Source organism: Melanaphis sacchari, unplaced genomic scaffold (assembly GCF_002803265.2).
Source record: "Melanaphis sacchari strain LSU unplaced genomic scaffold, SCAv2.0 Contig43_pilon_pilon, whole genome shotgun sequence".
Lineage (NCBI taxonomy): Eukaryota > Metazoa > Arthropoda > Insecta > Hemiptera > Aphididae > Melanaphis > Melanaphis sacchari.
In genome coordinates, this window is record NW_020271284.1 from 3,455,882 (window position 1) to 3,470,891 (window position 15,010).

Here is a 15,010-nt window from a genome sequence, read left to right on the forward strand (position 1 = left end):
CTAAAGAAAAAAAGAATCAGAGTTCTAATTACGCCACTTAAAGCCTTTTTGGCTGCCAATCTAAAATCTGTCCATTCCCTGATTAAAGTATTGGAATAAAATATGACAATATTTTTCTTTAAGTTAGATATAATAAGCTACAAATCCTTTTTGTTCGATAACATTTTTCAATGTAAATTCATCATTGTTAATAAAGCCTTTATTAAAAATCAAACAAAGAAAAATCTAAATATTCTTAAGATAATATTCTATAAAGTATGCTATGGATTATCATTTATCATTTACATCTGTATTTATGTTTTATCAATTTAATTTAGTATGGTTAAAATGAAAAAAAATGTTTTTCATTATAAAAGAAAAATTGAATTATTTCAATTTTTTTATAAATTACTTGACTAGCAGTTATTCCCGATGTGCATTGTGGTGTTGGTAATGAGCGTTTCCGCATGTCTCTAAAAGGCGATAGAAAAAAGGGGTCCTGTGGAGGATCATCAGGACATCCTTGCCCATTTCCGGCCACATCATCTATATCTTCATCTTCTTCATTAAAACAATTTTCTTGATCTACCACAATTACCGGTTCAGATTCCATTTTTTTATTGAAGTTTTCTGAAAATGAATAGGAAATTATGAAATATAATTTACTTATATATATATAATATTCATACAATTTATAAAGTTAAATTTATAGAAACTTTAAAAATTAATAACAAAATATAAATATAGAAATAAATTTATGTTATAAGTAAAAGGTGTTTTTAATTTTAAAATTATTGATTACTAATTAGTGTTTAATATATTTACTATTAAGTAACTTATTTTATATTCATTCATATAATAATTATTTAATCCAAACGATTTTTGTTCTTTGTTGTAATTCAAAAAATAAATAAACACAGATACTTGAAATATAATATTATAATAATATAATCATTTATGTTAAATGATTAAATTTTCAAAATTTTTAATTCATTTTGAGCTATTTATAAACATGCCGAGTTTTCAATTATTTTTTTATAAATGACCGTAGAAAGTTAAAATTCTTGAAAATGTATATATAATGTTCTTATATTTATATTTTGTAAAGAAATATTAAAAATACATAATACATAAGCGCAATTGTATTTATTTATTTTTTGACAAATTTATTTCAGAAGTTTCTGATTATCTAAAAAAAAAAGATCAATTATCAAACAGTATAATATTTTTGAAATATCTTTTCAGGGTGTATGACTAAGTAAAACAACACATTTGCTATGATTGAACATTCTTATTGTATTTCTCTCAGTACATCGGAAAACTATGATATAATATAATTAAGGTATTCTAGTTAGAAGTACTTAATCAATATGTTGGTTTTTTTATGTATACATAAGTGTTATGACAACGTATATATACTATTATATCAAGTGAATAAAGTCGCGTAATACACTAATACTACGAGGTAAAAAATGATTTGCTACATATTTTTATCATTATTATTATTGTATAAGATAAGACGATCTAAGTAAAATAATTTTTGAAATATTTTTAATAGTTCATTTTTGTTAATTTTTATATTTTTTTTTCTGAAATGAAATATTTTGTAAAAGCCCGTTGCTAAGATCAAAACAACAACTTTTTTTTTTAAAACTAAAATTTAAAAATAATATTTACAATTTTCGTTCTAAAGTTTTTATTTTACTGAATTACCTTAATAATATTATATACGAATATTTATCAAGAAAAAAATACAAATTCAAAATATTTAGCTGTCTTTAATTTGGCCATATGCAGTCTACGCATATAGTATTTATTACACAGTACACTGGCATGTATAAAACCCAAAGAGTGGTAAGGAAATATCACTAACACGCTGAAATAATTTTTATGTACTTATAAAATACATTATTTGTTCATTATGTTATTTATTTGGAAAAAGTATTCCGTTTAGATTATGAAAATATATGTATATATATGATTTACTTTTGGGTTGTTTTGTCCCTCTAGTCGTGGCATTGTAAATATAACTCGAGTGTATTGAAGTGTATCATTATTGACGTCTGTAATACCTATACTAATCAAGTTAGTTTTGTTTATCAATACGTTTATTCAAATTGACGAATAAAACAATTTTACAATCTATGCCCTTTTCAATGTCTTTATTTTGAATTGATTTAAACTTCTGGAAAGAGGTTAATATTTTGAATAACTGTAATCTGTTATAGTATAGTTATTATAAGCTATTATCCAGATACCAATTTTTAATTAGTGACGAAACGAAATGTAACGATATAACTGATAAAACATAAGGATTTATCTTGGTATAATCCAAAAGGTTAAAAGGATTTTCAACTAATTTAATATACAGAAAGGGCGAAAACAGTGGCTGTCTGACGTCGAGGATAATATTCTGAGTGTTATTTAATTTCGTTTCGTTGGTGGTAGTTGGATATTAAATTATGCCGACATCTCTGATGTGGCAAAGCTGTGGCATTTTTTGAAAAACCATAACGTTCGATATCACACATAGTCATTGGTGTTTATAAAATACTTAATATACGTACAATACGAACTTTTTGTATTATTATGATAAATATCGGTAAACTTTTGTCAACAGGAAATAGAAAATTTTCTTATAAAAAGATATTTGTTGATTATTAAAATATTAGGGATTGAAAAACTCAGGATACGTACTGATTTGTTTTTTATGTGAAAATATTATAATATGTATATTCTACCAACAAATATGAATACGTGTATTTTCAGGTCCTCTATATACATATAATATATGTTATACGTGTGTATTAGTACGAATGTGTATTTTGAGTACTAAAATTTTGTGTTTGTTAACACATAATAGATTCAAATATTCCTCTTTGACAAAATATATTTATAAAAGATTAAAAGTTAGAAAAATGTTAAAATTATATAGACTTTATATTTCCTATTTGATGTAAATTGATGAATTTATAATAAATAAAATAAAATAAAAATTTTAGAAGGTTGAGCGTGAATTTTGTGTTCATATAAATGCATATAGCGACTAAAATCTATGTAGAAATTAGAAATTAGAAATTAGTAGTTAAGTTTTAGTATGAACATGTTTACTACATCAATATTAACTTAAAAACATATTAGTATTCTTCTAGTAGACAATATTTTTTAAATGCTCTAACTACTAATTGAACTTACCCCTACTCCTTTTACTATGTGTTTAATAGTTATAATTAATCTAATTATTTTACTCTTCATTAACTTGCAGGCTTTACAATATAATTTCGAATAATCCTCTTTTTTTTTCAGTTTATCTCTTATATTGTCTAACCAAACTATTTTAATTATCGTAATATATAGGTTATAATAGCCATTGACAAAATGTTAATAATAATAATGTTAAAAATTAAATCAATTTTAATTAAAAGATTTTTTTTTTTTTTTTTTTTTTGATGAATAAAAATATGGTTTTATAAAGCAATTAAAAAGTATGAATAATATAGTATATAAATTAAAGTACCCATGTTGTATAAACAATAAAAATGTGCCTATTTCTCAAATAATATTAGACTAGATTAGGTATTTTATTTAAGTTTGATTTATAAGAGTGTAATAAAATATTGAATATTGATTATTTTGTGAATTTGGAAGGTACTTAATTTACCATAAAATATTTGCTGTGAAAAATTACTAAAATTAAAAATAAATAAAATAAAATAGATTAAGTCATCTAAAAATAAATATATGACACATATTATTTAAAATAGATTACATAATATTACGTAACTAATTTGATATAGAAAAATTGATTATAATATTTTTATACAATTCTCCATGCTAAAATAAGTACAGCCCACGAGTCTGTTAATTCTTTTTATTTATGAAAATTATTAATGATTTTGTAGAATCTATATAATTATCGACAATGCAAGTATTTAAAATAGAAATTCCTCATAAATTTATAAGGCACGGCTAATTTAATAACTAATCAAAAAAAAAAAAAAAAATGTAAATGTGTGTACTATAAAATGCTTGTATTCACTGTATAGTTTATTATTAATTATTATACAATTTATAATGATATTATCAAACTGCCAATTATTTAAAGTTAATATAATTTGAAGAAAAACTTCACTCTAACCTTCAGCTAGAAATTGATTACCACCTACGAGTAAGATTTTTATAATTATTAAGGTTACATATTTAAGAGAATAATCAGTAATTTTTAGCACGTAGGTATTTTGTCGTTAGGTCATGTGTAACTGAAAATCACGCAGGTTTTAGGTGTCTTACTAAGTTTCATAAATTTTGTCTCTTATAATAACATCATCTGTTATAATCTTAAAGTGACATGATTACCTTGCACGATTCACAAGTTAAACAGTAGATAGTCAGTTAACTCACATTAACATACTATTCGTACAATATTAAAAGTAATTCAGTACCTTCTATTATTACTTTGTGTACGAGTACTACAATAATTTAGCTCTTATACGATAGTTGAATATTTGATAAATGTATTACGTTGAAAGCACACGTTGCGGCCAACATTATTGTATGCTCATACGGCTATACATAATATATACACATATACATATCTAACTTAGAAATTAGATTATATTAAATATATTATAATATATAAATATATGTATATACTGCAAAAATTGAATCCCATGTAACTTACATACATTTTATTTAAAATATCAGGTACAAGTAAATACTATGCGCAGTATATTTCTCGTTATACGATTACACATTGAATATAATTATTTATTTTTAATAGTTTCACTGCTATAGAATATCAAATAATTAAAATATATACCAATGATGATATTTAAAATTTAAGTAGATATTATTATTTTAAATAATATCACTATTACAATCACTGAATAAATTCGTTATATTTAACATAAAATGATATTGTTAAAAACGTATACTAACAATTATTTATTTAATGTCATATAACGATGTAACATATATAGTGATTCGCCAAGTATACTTACTCCATTTAAATAAACATTTATTCAAATAATAGGATTTTTTATATCATTGAAATAATATAACGTGAAATTACATTTATTTTTCAAATATAAATCATCCTTTTTATTATTAATTGTTAAGGAGATATTTTTAAAAATATATTTTATTTTACAAAATTGTGATTTAAAAAAGTATATTTTTCTGAGTTATTTAACTTAAAATTTTGATAATAAGTCCTTGAGTCACCGAAGATAAGAATTAGTTGACAGCAATAGATTTAAAAATAATAATAGGGCAGTTATAATAATTAGAAAATAACAAAAATTAATGTAAATTTATTAACATTTTACAATTTGCAAAATATGGTTCAGCACCAGATTAAATATAGCATTTATCTTATATTTGTTAAGAATTTTTTTTTTAAAAACCATTTTATTTAGTAGATAAATACAGTGAATTTTAAATTAAACCAGAAAGTACTTAAATGTGGTTTATATTAAAAAAAAGAAGTTTGTATTACTAAAAAATAGTCCTAAAAAGATCTAGGTATACAAATCTAAATATTTAAAAATAATTATGGTATTTTAGTGTATTTAATAATTCCAAAAATCAAAAACTAAATAATCACATTATTAACTGATAAAGGAAATGAGTGTACTTGGTGAGCCACTCTGTAAATATTCAATATAATTTTAAAACAAATATGACACAATTTAACATGTTTTAAGATTTTATTCGTGAAAAGAAGATTCACTTAATGAATGATTGTTTGTAGCTCTAGTAGAATATTATAAAATTAAAATATCAGAGAATTAAATAAATTCAGGTGATGGAGTCGCAAACACGAGTCCAATACTCAGAAATTCGTGTTTTTCATATTTATTCATGTATTATTTATGAAAATGTTTGCATTAATTCTCAAGATATCCAGAAAATAGGAAATCAATACTCACTCGAGCACACATTACTAGAAAACTATCAAAGGGTTTTGAGTTTGGATTGGATCATCAATTTTCCACCTCAATACTTTGTATTGTTATTTCCTCGTGTATTATGCTATAACTAACGTTTTGGTGCAAGTATATTGAAAATAAGATTTTCAAATAAATACCTATATGATATATGTATCATATGATAACAGATATAGTTATTTGTTACAAGTTGAACGTTAATTCTTAATAATCAGTAAGGGAAATATTAAATTTTAGTGAAATTATTACAACACGTATAAAATTAAAAATTTTAATATGTATAATTTATATTTTATTAAGTTAAAAATTATTTAATTTGTTATGCCATGAAAAAACGCCAAGTAAAACAATTTATTTTATGATTTGATTTTTATTAGTTTAAGTATTTAATTAACATTTCGTTCAATATTATATTTGCCGAGAGTATAAATTGTGTTTTTCTACAAATTGTGGCTTATTACAACGATGTTTATGTTGTGTTAATACTGTTTTACTACTATATATTATAGGTATACATTATCGAAGATATATTAAAAAAATATATATATTCTCGTTTTATTATTTTTACCGATATTTTAATAAAAATTTATGAGGATTTATATTCATGGTCACTACCATCAATAATTATGTGTAACATAAATGAGCACAATGTGTTGATCAGCTTCAAAATTGTTGATGAAAAAAAAAATAATAAAAATAGAAAATCTTTAAAACCCGCGTATTTTGTAGCGCGTTAGAACGTCGTTTACGGCGTGTGTGGACCGAACATAAAATCAATAATTTTCCTGCACACGTGGGAAACTGAAAATGTTGCTAATGTATTTATCCGTCTGCCATTTTAACGCAACACATTCAAAAAAATGTTATAACTTTCAAATAGCCAAATACTTGAGATTTTTTATAAAATTATTATTATATATTACTATTGTAAAATCGCGCGTAATGAAATTGCATATACAAGACGCCAGCACACTATGATATAAATTCGATGGCGGTCCAATAATAATGTTAATAATGGTGGTCATTTATCATAATTCTAAGAGTTAGTCGACTCAATTCTAGTATTTTAACTATACAGAGCTGTACGTTATTTTCAATTTACTAGATTTAACTATAATATATTTTATTACATTTTTCTCAAATGTGTTAAATTATTTCAAATTTTAAACTGGTTATAATAAAATATAATAAATTAATAGTAATGGCAATTGGTTCTATTTAATTTTAGTTTCAAAATTAGTGTAAATAATATTAAAATAATTCTAATTCACAAAATATTTTAGTTTTAAAACCAAAAATTATACGTTATTGTCTTCGTGGATTTAGCGTTTGTAAGTTTTTATGATTAATAATATATTTGTATGTTAACAATATAACATATAAGTACAATTCGTAATATTGTAATAAATAATAATAATTGTAATTTTTCATCGATTTGAATAAAAATTGTTTCTCATTATAGTGTCTACGGCAAAGACATTATTGATAACCATATCAATACATATATTACTGCAGATGTATATTTTTGACTAATTTGTTTTATAAATATAAAATCATACACTCATTATCAGGAATTTTTTTTTTATATATTATTAAAGCTTGTTATTACGAGCCCGTATGGTCATTGTCCCCTTGGAATTACGTGAAACGTGTTAAATATTTACTATTTATTTCGACTTCAAATAGATTTTGTTCTATACCACATCCTGTAGGTTGCTTACTAAAGTAAAAAGGTATAATAAATAAATTTGATTATGTAATTTTACAAATGCTTATGATTATTAAAAATGAGCTATATATTTGTTATATTTACCTATTATTGTTAACATTTCATTTGTTATTTTCGATATTAACGTAGTTTATGCGAATAATGAAATCTATTTTAAAGCTTATAAATAATTTTTCAAAAAGTTAATAATATATTGTTACAGCTTTCAATAAAAAAAATAATATAAAAAAATTGTTTTTTGTGTAAGAAATACATCACAAAATGGTTCAATCTAATACGCTCTGAGTTTAAAAATGAAATACATATATGTATAAACATTAATTATATTCATTAGATTAAGAAGAAAAATGATAAACCATCGGAGTGCACTTCCGTGATTAATTAGTTAAAATTTCAACAAAGTTTTGTTCATTTATTATGAGTACCTAATATATAAGTATATTTAACGTGTATTATATGTATACAATATACTTGCACACACGCGGAAACACGCAAACACACAAGAGTAGGCTATTTCTTTTGACAAATCGCTTCAACCTCACTGATCTTCCCACACCCACTTCTCATCGTCTAATAACTTTACTGAAAAAATCCTTTTTATTTTAGCGTTGTTACAGAAATTGTTGAAAATTAGTATATAAAATTTTTTTTGGGATAATAAATGACAATACATTTGTTTCATTAAAAGGATATACAAATATTTATTTACATGCTAATAATATAAAAGGTACTGTCGTAAAAAAAACCATTATTATTTATACTACTTTACATATATAGATATAAAGTGTGTAATTTCTATTTGAATTAAAATAAAAAAAATAGTGCAGTACTGAAGTGTTGTAAATTACAATTGTAAATGTGTTTTAGAAAATGTTATTAAGATAATTAAACGAGTTAATTATTTACATAAATGGTTTTCTCAAAATAATTTATATATTTATATTTTTTATTAAAGGATTATTTTTACAGCGTGACGTAAGTATTCATAATGATAATCAAGTAGTACCGTAGTCTCATAAAGTCACATCAACCCGTATTGGCCGTATTTAAATAATATGACATAACGAGATGTATGTTATACGAGAACGTGGATTTCTATGAAAATTATAAGGACCGTATAGTTTGAATATAAATAGTAAGACAATGTAATTTGAGTAAAACTCAAAGGAGTGATAAATATATTAAGCTACTGTTATTTCACTAATATTCAATTAATGCTAAATAAATGAATATGTCGAAATTAAAATTTATTACTTTTAATTAATAATAGTAAAATTAATTATGCAGCGGTTATAAAATTAATAACATAATGAACCAACGTACACAAATTTAAGTTTGAAAAATCGAAGCAAAAATGCCCAGTTTAAATCATATATCAAAAGCTATGATATGGTAGTGATAATTGTAAGGAAATCAAAACAAAAAAATATTAAGTTGGGAATTATTTTGAAATAATTTTTCTTCATTTAATAATAAAATAATTATTTCTTCCGTTAGTTATACAATTATATTTAAGCCATGATTGTTATTTTTTTTAGTAGACTACAATATGAATATTACACAATATGTTAAAAATAAATAACCAAATTAAAAATATTTTATAATCTATAAATTAAAATAATAACAATTTTTATTAATCTATTATCTTAGAATTGTATAGATATGTTTGTTTATTAATAATAACACTATATTAATATCAAATGTATAATCAAAAGTAAGGAAAATATTAATTAAATTATCTTTATTTAAATTCATTATATTTAGCTTTAAATGCAATTAATTAGATCTGATACAGTCTAGGGAAACGCTGATATTCAGAAACAATATTCATCATATATTTATATGTTAAATAATATTTAAGTAAAGACTTGTCACATAATACTACCAATAATCGAGATACATACGTACATCATCATTTTGACTTTGAATAGTAAATTGATTTACAATTTGGAATAGGAACAAAAGTTTAACAAATCAATCATTTTTTTTTTTTTTTTTTTTTAGAATGCCTCAACATGAGATTATATTATTTAAGAGAAAAAACTAAAAAATAAAGTTTTCTCAAGCAAGACATTGTTAACTCATGATCATTGGTATTAGCACGTTGATAGTATGTCAAATAAGAATTATGGGCATACAACGAATATCTGACAATCAATTAAAAGAAATCGAATAAAAGTATCAATGTTATGTAACAAATTAACAAAATTAAAATATAAAAGTGCAGGAGTTTTTTACCTCAAAATATTAATTAATAAATAACTATTAAAATAAAAACTTAATGTATAGCATATTTATGTTTCCATCGATCGTTCAAATTCATATAGAGGCGGGTAATATCAAAATAATTAAAATTAGTACAAGTTTGAAATATATAACATTATTAATAATATAAAAATTGTTTATATATTGTCTATCAATATCGAATAACGGAAAATTAAATGTATTACGATTGGATTCCATCGAGTTTCTGCAGTGAATATGAAAAGCAAATAATAATAATAATAATAATATAACTCACCAAGCTTGTTTACGATCGTTATCAACAGCTGTAAATCACAGATTGACATTATTCGTTTCAGGGATGATATACAAAGTATATTATACACATTTTAAATTATATAATCCCAGGTATACCGACCACGTTGTCGATGTTGACAAGTATTCACAGAATTCCAATAATTCACATGTACCGTAAGCATGCCGGCACGGATTAAACACAGTTGTGGCGTGTATGACTATGTGTCAGTGTATTTAATGTGTTTTTGGAAACTCTTTCCCCGCCACGTGAATACCCATTAAAGTCAGTTCGACACCGGTGAATAGATTATTTGAAACTTTCATACTGCACCGTCCGTGAGTAACACGATGATTTTTTTTTAATATTTAATTCGTTATGTTAGTAGCATAATAAACACAAATATATTGAAGCTTGGGGAGGTTTAGGCTGTATTCACTGTATTGATTTTTTTTATACATTTTATAAATGTACCATTATTTTTAATGGATATTTAATAAGTAATTTCGATAACGTTATTAACACGGTATTGGTTATTATCTATATTTTTTTAAGCTTCAAAAATTTATGATATTTTTGTGTTGTTTCATATGATAGTAAAAATAAATAATATAGACAGCTTTAATATAATATAATTATTGTATCGATGATTTATGATTCAGAAATGATAATTTGCAAATTATTATTAATAATACGTTTTACGGTGTACTTGAAAAGTGTGAGTTATTAAAAAAAAACTATAACCATCATTATCATATTCTATTATCATGAAATTTAAATTGTAAAGATATTTTAGAACCTTAAAATAAATCAGGAAAACTAGAAAATAAAAATTATTGAATTTATTTTATACTATTATTATTGATATAAACGAAAATTTTTATCAGAAAGCAAGTTTGTAAATTCCAAGGTGTATAAATTACTTAACACTTTTTGTAAGTTAACTTGAAAGAAAGTATAAAATTTACTAAACACTTACTATTTAAATTCATAAGATAGGTACCTAATTATTTAATTTATATCGTATTATTAATAAATAAAGTTATGATTAGTGAACAATTTTATTTAATTTAAAAAATAAATAAATATTTACTAGGTATTCGTGAAAATTAATGTATCGTATGATTAATTACTTTCAAGACTTTTTAAGCGCTTATAAAGATTCCTTAAAATCATAAATTATGGTTATTAAAAATGTTTTGAAATATATTATTGAAAGGTTAAAAGGTTGAAAACATGGAGGATAATATCGATAATGCAACATAAGCTATTTAGTGGTTTAGGGTAACTTTATGTTGAAAATAACATACATATTGATAAGTTACCAGAGTTAAGTAATTTTTCCATTTGAAAAATAAAAATAAATTTAGTATAATTTAGTTATAAAAAAAAAAATTGTAAAATAAAAATGTTTTTTATTTCTATTAATATTTTAAGTCAACGCATTCCATCATAACCTCTTTTGTCAAGGTATTATATGTTATTTTTTTCGTTAAAAATACTAGAGCGTCAGTCGCTTTAAAGTAATTCCATTAGATATAGATAGTGTTTATACTTTAAACGAGCAGAGAATATGTCAAAATATTATAGGCTACCATTGTTTCTAGAAACTTCAAATATTCACAATTAATTAAATATATATCTATTAGTTTGAATAAAAAAAAAAATAATAATAAAAACTATAAAAAAAAAACATTTTTTAAAAACTTTTATAAATTTAAAAATTCTTATAAAGAAATATTTTCTAGAATTATCACGGTACTTTGAGATATGATACGTGTGCTTATTAATAATAAAAAAGATTACTTAGTATAAATGGTTGACTCTCTTATTGTAAATGTTATATAACCGTTTAAATATAACTCTACTGTTTTTATTTTTATAATATTTATTTTTGAATGATTCTTTTACTATAGTTGCAGCAAAAATAATCATTTGTGTCCTTGGAAAAGGAAGTAGATATGTCATATTTCATAATACTATTATCAACTGTAGTTGGTTCAATGTGTATATATATATATATATATAATATATATAATATATTAAAATACATTAAGTAATATTATATTTGGTATTGATTTCAAAAATTTAAATAATAGGATTTATCGTGGAAGACTTTGTAAATCGTTGTACTACATGTGGTAAGATACTATAAATATGTACATGTAATTTTACCTTATATGAGAAAATAAAATATACGTGTACTTCAATAAAAATTGTTTGTCACAATCGTCAATCAAACAAGTTCTTGGACTCTAGGAGATATAATGTATGTGTCTGAGAGGGTGTGAAGTGTCATAAATTCGATTGACAATTTCGTTTACGTCAGTGCACATTAATCGTCCGTGACTACGAAAAATCGTTATAAAACACAAACTATCAAAGAGAAATATTGAAAAATAACTAATAAAAATATTTTTTATCGTTCAGCTTGAATGATTGTATATTGAACAATCTATATTCAAAATGTTTTATTCCAAATAAAATAAAATGCATACGCATAAGAAGTATGATACAATCGTTAAACCAAGTTGTGCCCTACATTATTCGTATCTTGAAATATAAAATAGTTTTTATTTAAAAAAGGACTTATAAAAATGTATGATGATTATTGTTGTAAAACTATAAATTGATGATTCAAAACCACATATAGCTATTTTATATTAAAGCTATAATTACTAAGGCTAACTCTTGGCTTATAAAAATAAATTATTATTTTTGTTAAAGAAGTGTGTATATTCCTATGTAGTTTACTATGCTATACATCACCGTTTTTAGAAAAGAAATGATTTTTATAGGTGTTTTATACTCATTTTTATCAGGAAAATTACATTTTAATTTATAAAGTTAAGCTTACTTCTAAGTAGTACCTTATAGTACCCACAGCATGATATAGTCATATCACTCATACCTTTCAAAATATAAACTTGTTAATTGAAAGAGCTTTTTCGTTTAAGTTTATAAATTATTTTGTTAAATTTCATTTCAGGTTTTGTAATGAAAAATAGAAGTTTTTAATGTCAAATAAAAACTTAATTGAAACCGACAATTTTACTAGATTTTAGTAATCTCTATTAAACGAAACAAAATATTTTCGCATTTAACAATTTTCTGTCTTTGCCCAATATTTTTAAAACCAATTTTAGTTATCTCAATAAAAGATAATTTTTAAATGGAAGTAAGTATATGACTTATATCAATACTGCAGTTATTTTTAGTGTTTATCCAAAATGTTAATATATTATTATTTCTCATTTGAAGGGTATATAAAAGATGTGATTTTATAAGTAAAAAAAAAAAAAAATTGTTTGTATGTTCATGATTCAGAAACAAAAATTATGTGTTTGATAATATTAAATAATTATTCGTTTTATCAGTAAATTAATTTTTTATATGAATAGTCATATTTAAATAAAAATTATGTAATTTATACAATATAATAAACCTAAATTGTTTCTTCACAAGATCACTTTTAAAATAATCAACTTATAAATATCTGATATTTATATTCTATTTTTATGTATAATTATTGTATGATAATCTAAGTGTTTTTATTTTTTATCCGTTAATCGATTGATAAAAATATTGTAATGATTAAAAATAGCTTACAGTTATAACTTACTACTAAAGATAAATAATAATAATAAACCTTGAGCATCTAGGATAAAAAAAAAATGTAAAGACTATGAAATTGGTACAATGCTATTTTATATTTTTGGATGGTTAAAAATATTAAATTTAATAATTATTTTTTGGTATTAAATTTATTCAAAAAAATGTTTATCATTAAATGAATATACTTTTTATTTATTGCTATAATTTATTCAAATTATCAGTATAAACTGTAATTTTAACAATGATTAAAAAAATAAAATAAAAAACGCTTTAAAATGTTGTTTTTAAATAAAACCCAAAAAAATTTAAACATCATATAAAAAATACCTATTATAAATGACTATATTAATAATAAATATATTGAATAATTAATAAACGGATAAAAAATGATAAATGACAAGTGATAATTTTAAAACAAAAAGTGACAACCTGTGTAGCTATTTGGCGTATTTTAATTCAACGAAGTGTATATAATTAGCTAAAATCTATTTTTATAGAATTTATGGGTGACAATATCTATAAGTTAAATGTTTTTGGTACACTGCATCAATAATTTAAGATTTAATTCTATATCATTAACCTATAAATACTTAATAAATTATATATCTTTCTAAATAGATTTTAAATATTACTAAAAATATTTAATTGATATTTGAACCCAAATACAAACTTATTTTCTTTTGTCGTATAAATGTATTATATATAAATATTTCATGAGATGGATAATTAAAATAATTTATACTTAATAATACTCAAAAATTTTAAGTATTTCATATTATTATGAATTTTGCTATACGAAATGATTTTTTCGATTTATTTCACTATATTATTATCTATTTATACTAAGAATCTATTTTTTGTATTCTACGTTATTTAGAGAAAAGTGTTATTAAGTTTTGAGTTGTTTAAATTATTAAAAGGTTTATATATTATTTTAATAATTAAATAAATAATAATTATCATTTGTTAAAACATGCCCATAATAGTGACCCACTCGACATCTAATGTACAACCGATTGGTATCTGCATGCCTACCTTTTTTTAAATTTAAATTTTGTAAAAACTAAAACGTCATAAAAGCAAACGCGTATCGCACAGTTATCTATGTGTCAAATGTTAATTTCTTATTAGGTATCCTACAATTTTTTTAAAATTTTTCGGATTACTGAATGCTTTATTTTATCATCTTAAATGCATTACTATTATAGTCTAACAAAAAAA

The 15,010-nt window shown here is 22.4% G+C and overlaps 1 protein-coding gene across 1 annotated transcript in view; it reads right to left on the reverse strand.

Moving 5' to 3' along the window:
- The window catches only part of LOC112597805, a 29,595-nt gene that overhangs the window by 14,094 nt on the left and 491 nt on the right, over positions 1-15,010 (reverse strand). Inside the window, exon 2 of the mRNA XM_025344027.1 lies at positions 392-609. Within this exon, the coding sequence (XP_025199812.1) occupies positions 392-592 (201 nt within the window). The 5' untranslated portion in view covers positions 593-609. The remainder of the gene's footprint in view (positions 1-391; positions 610-15,010) is intronic.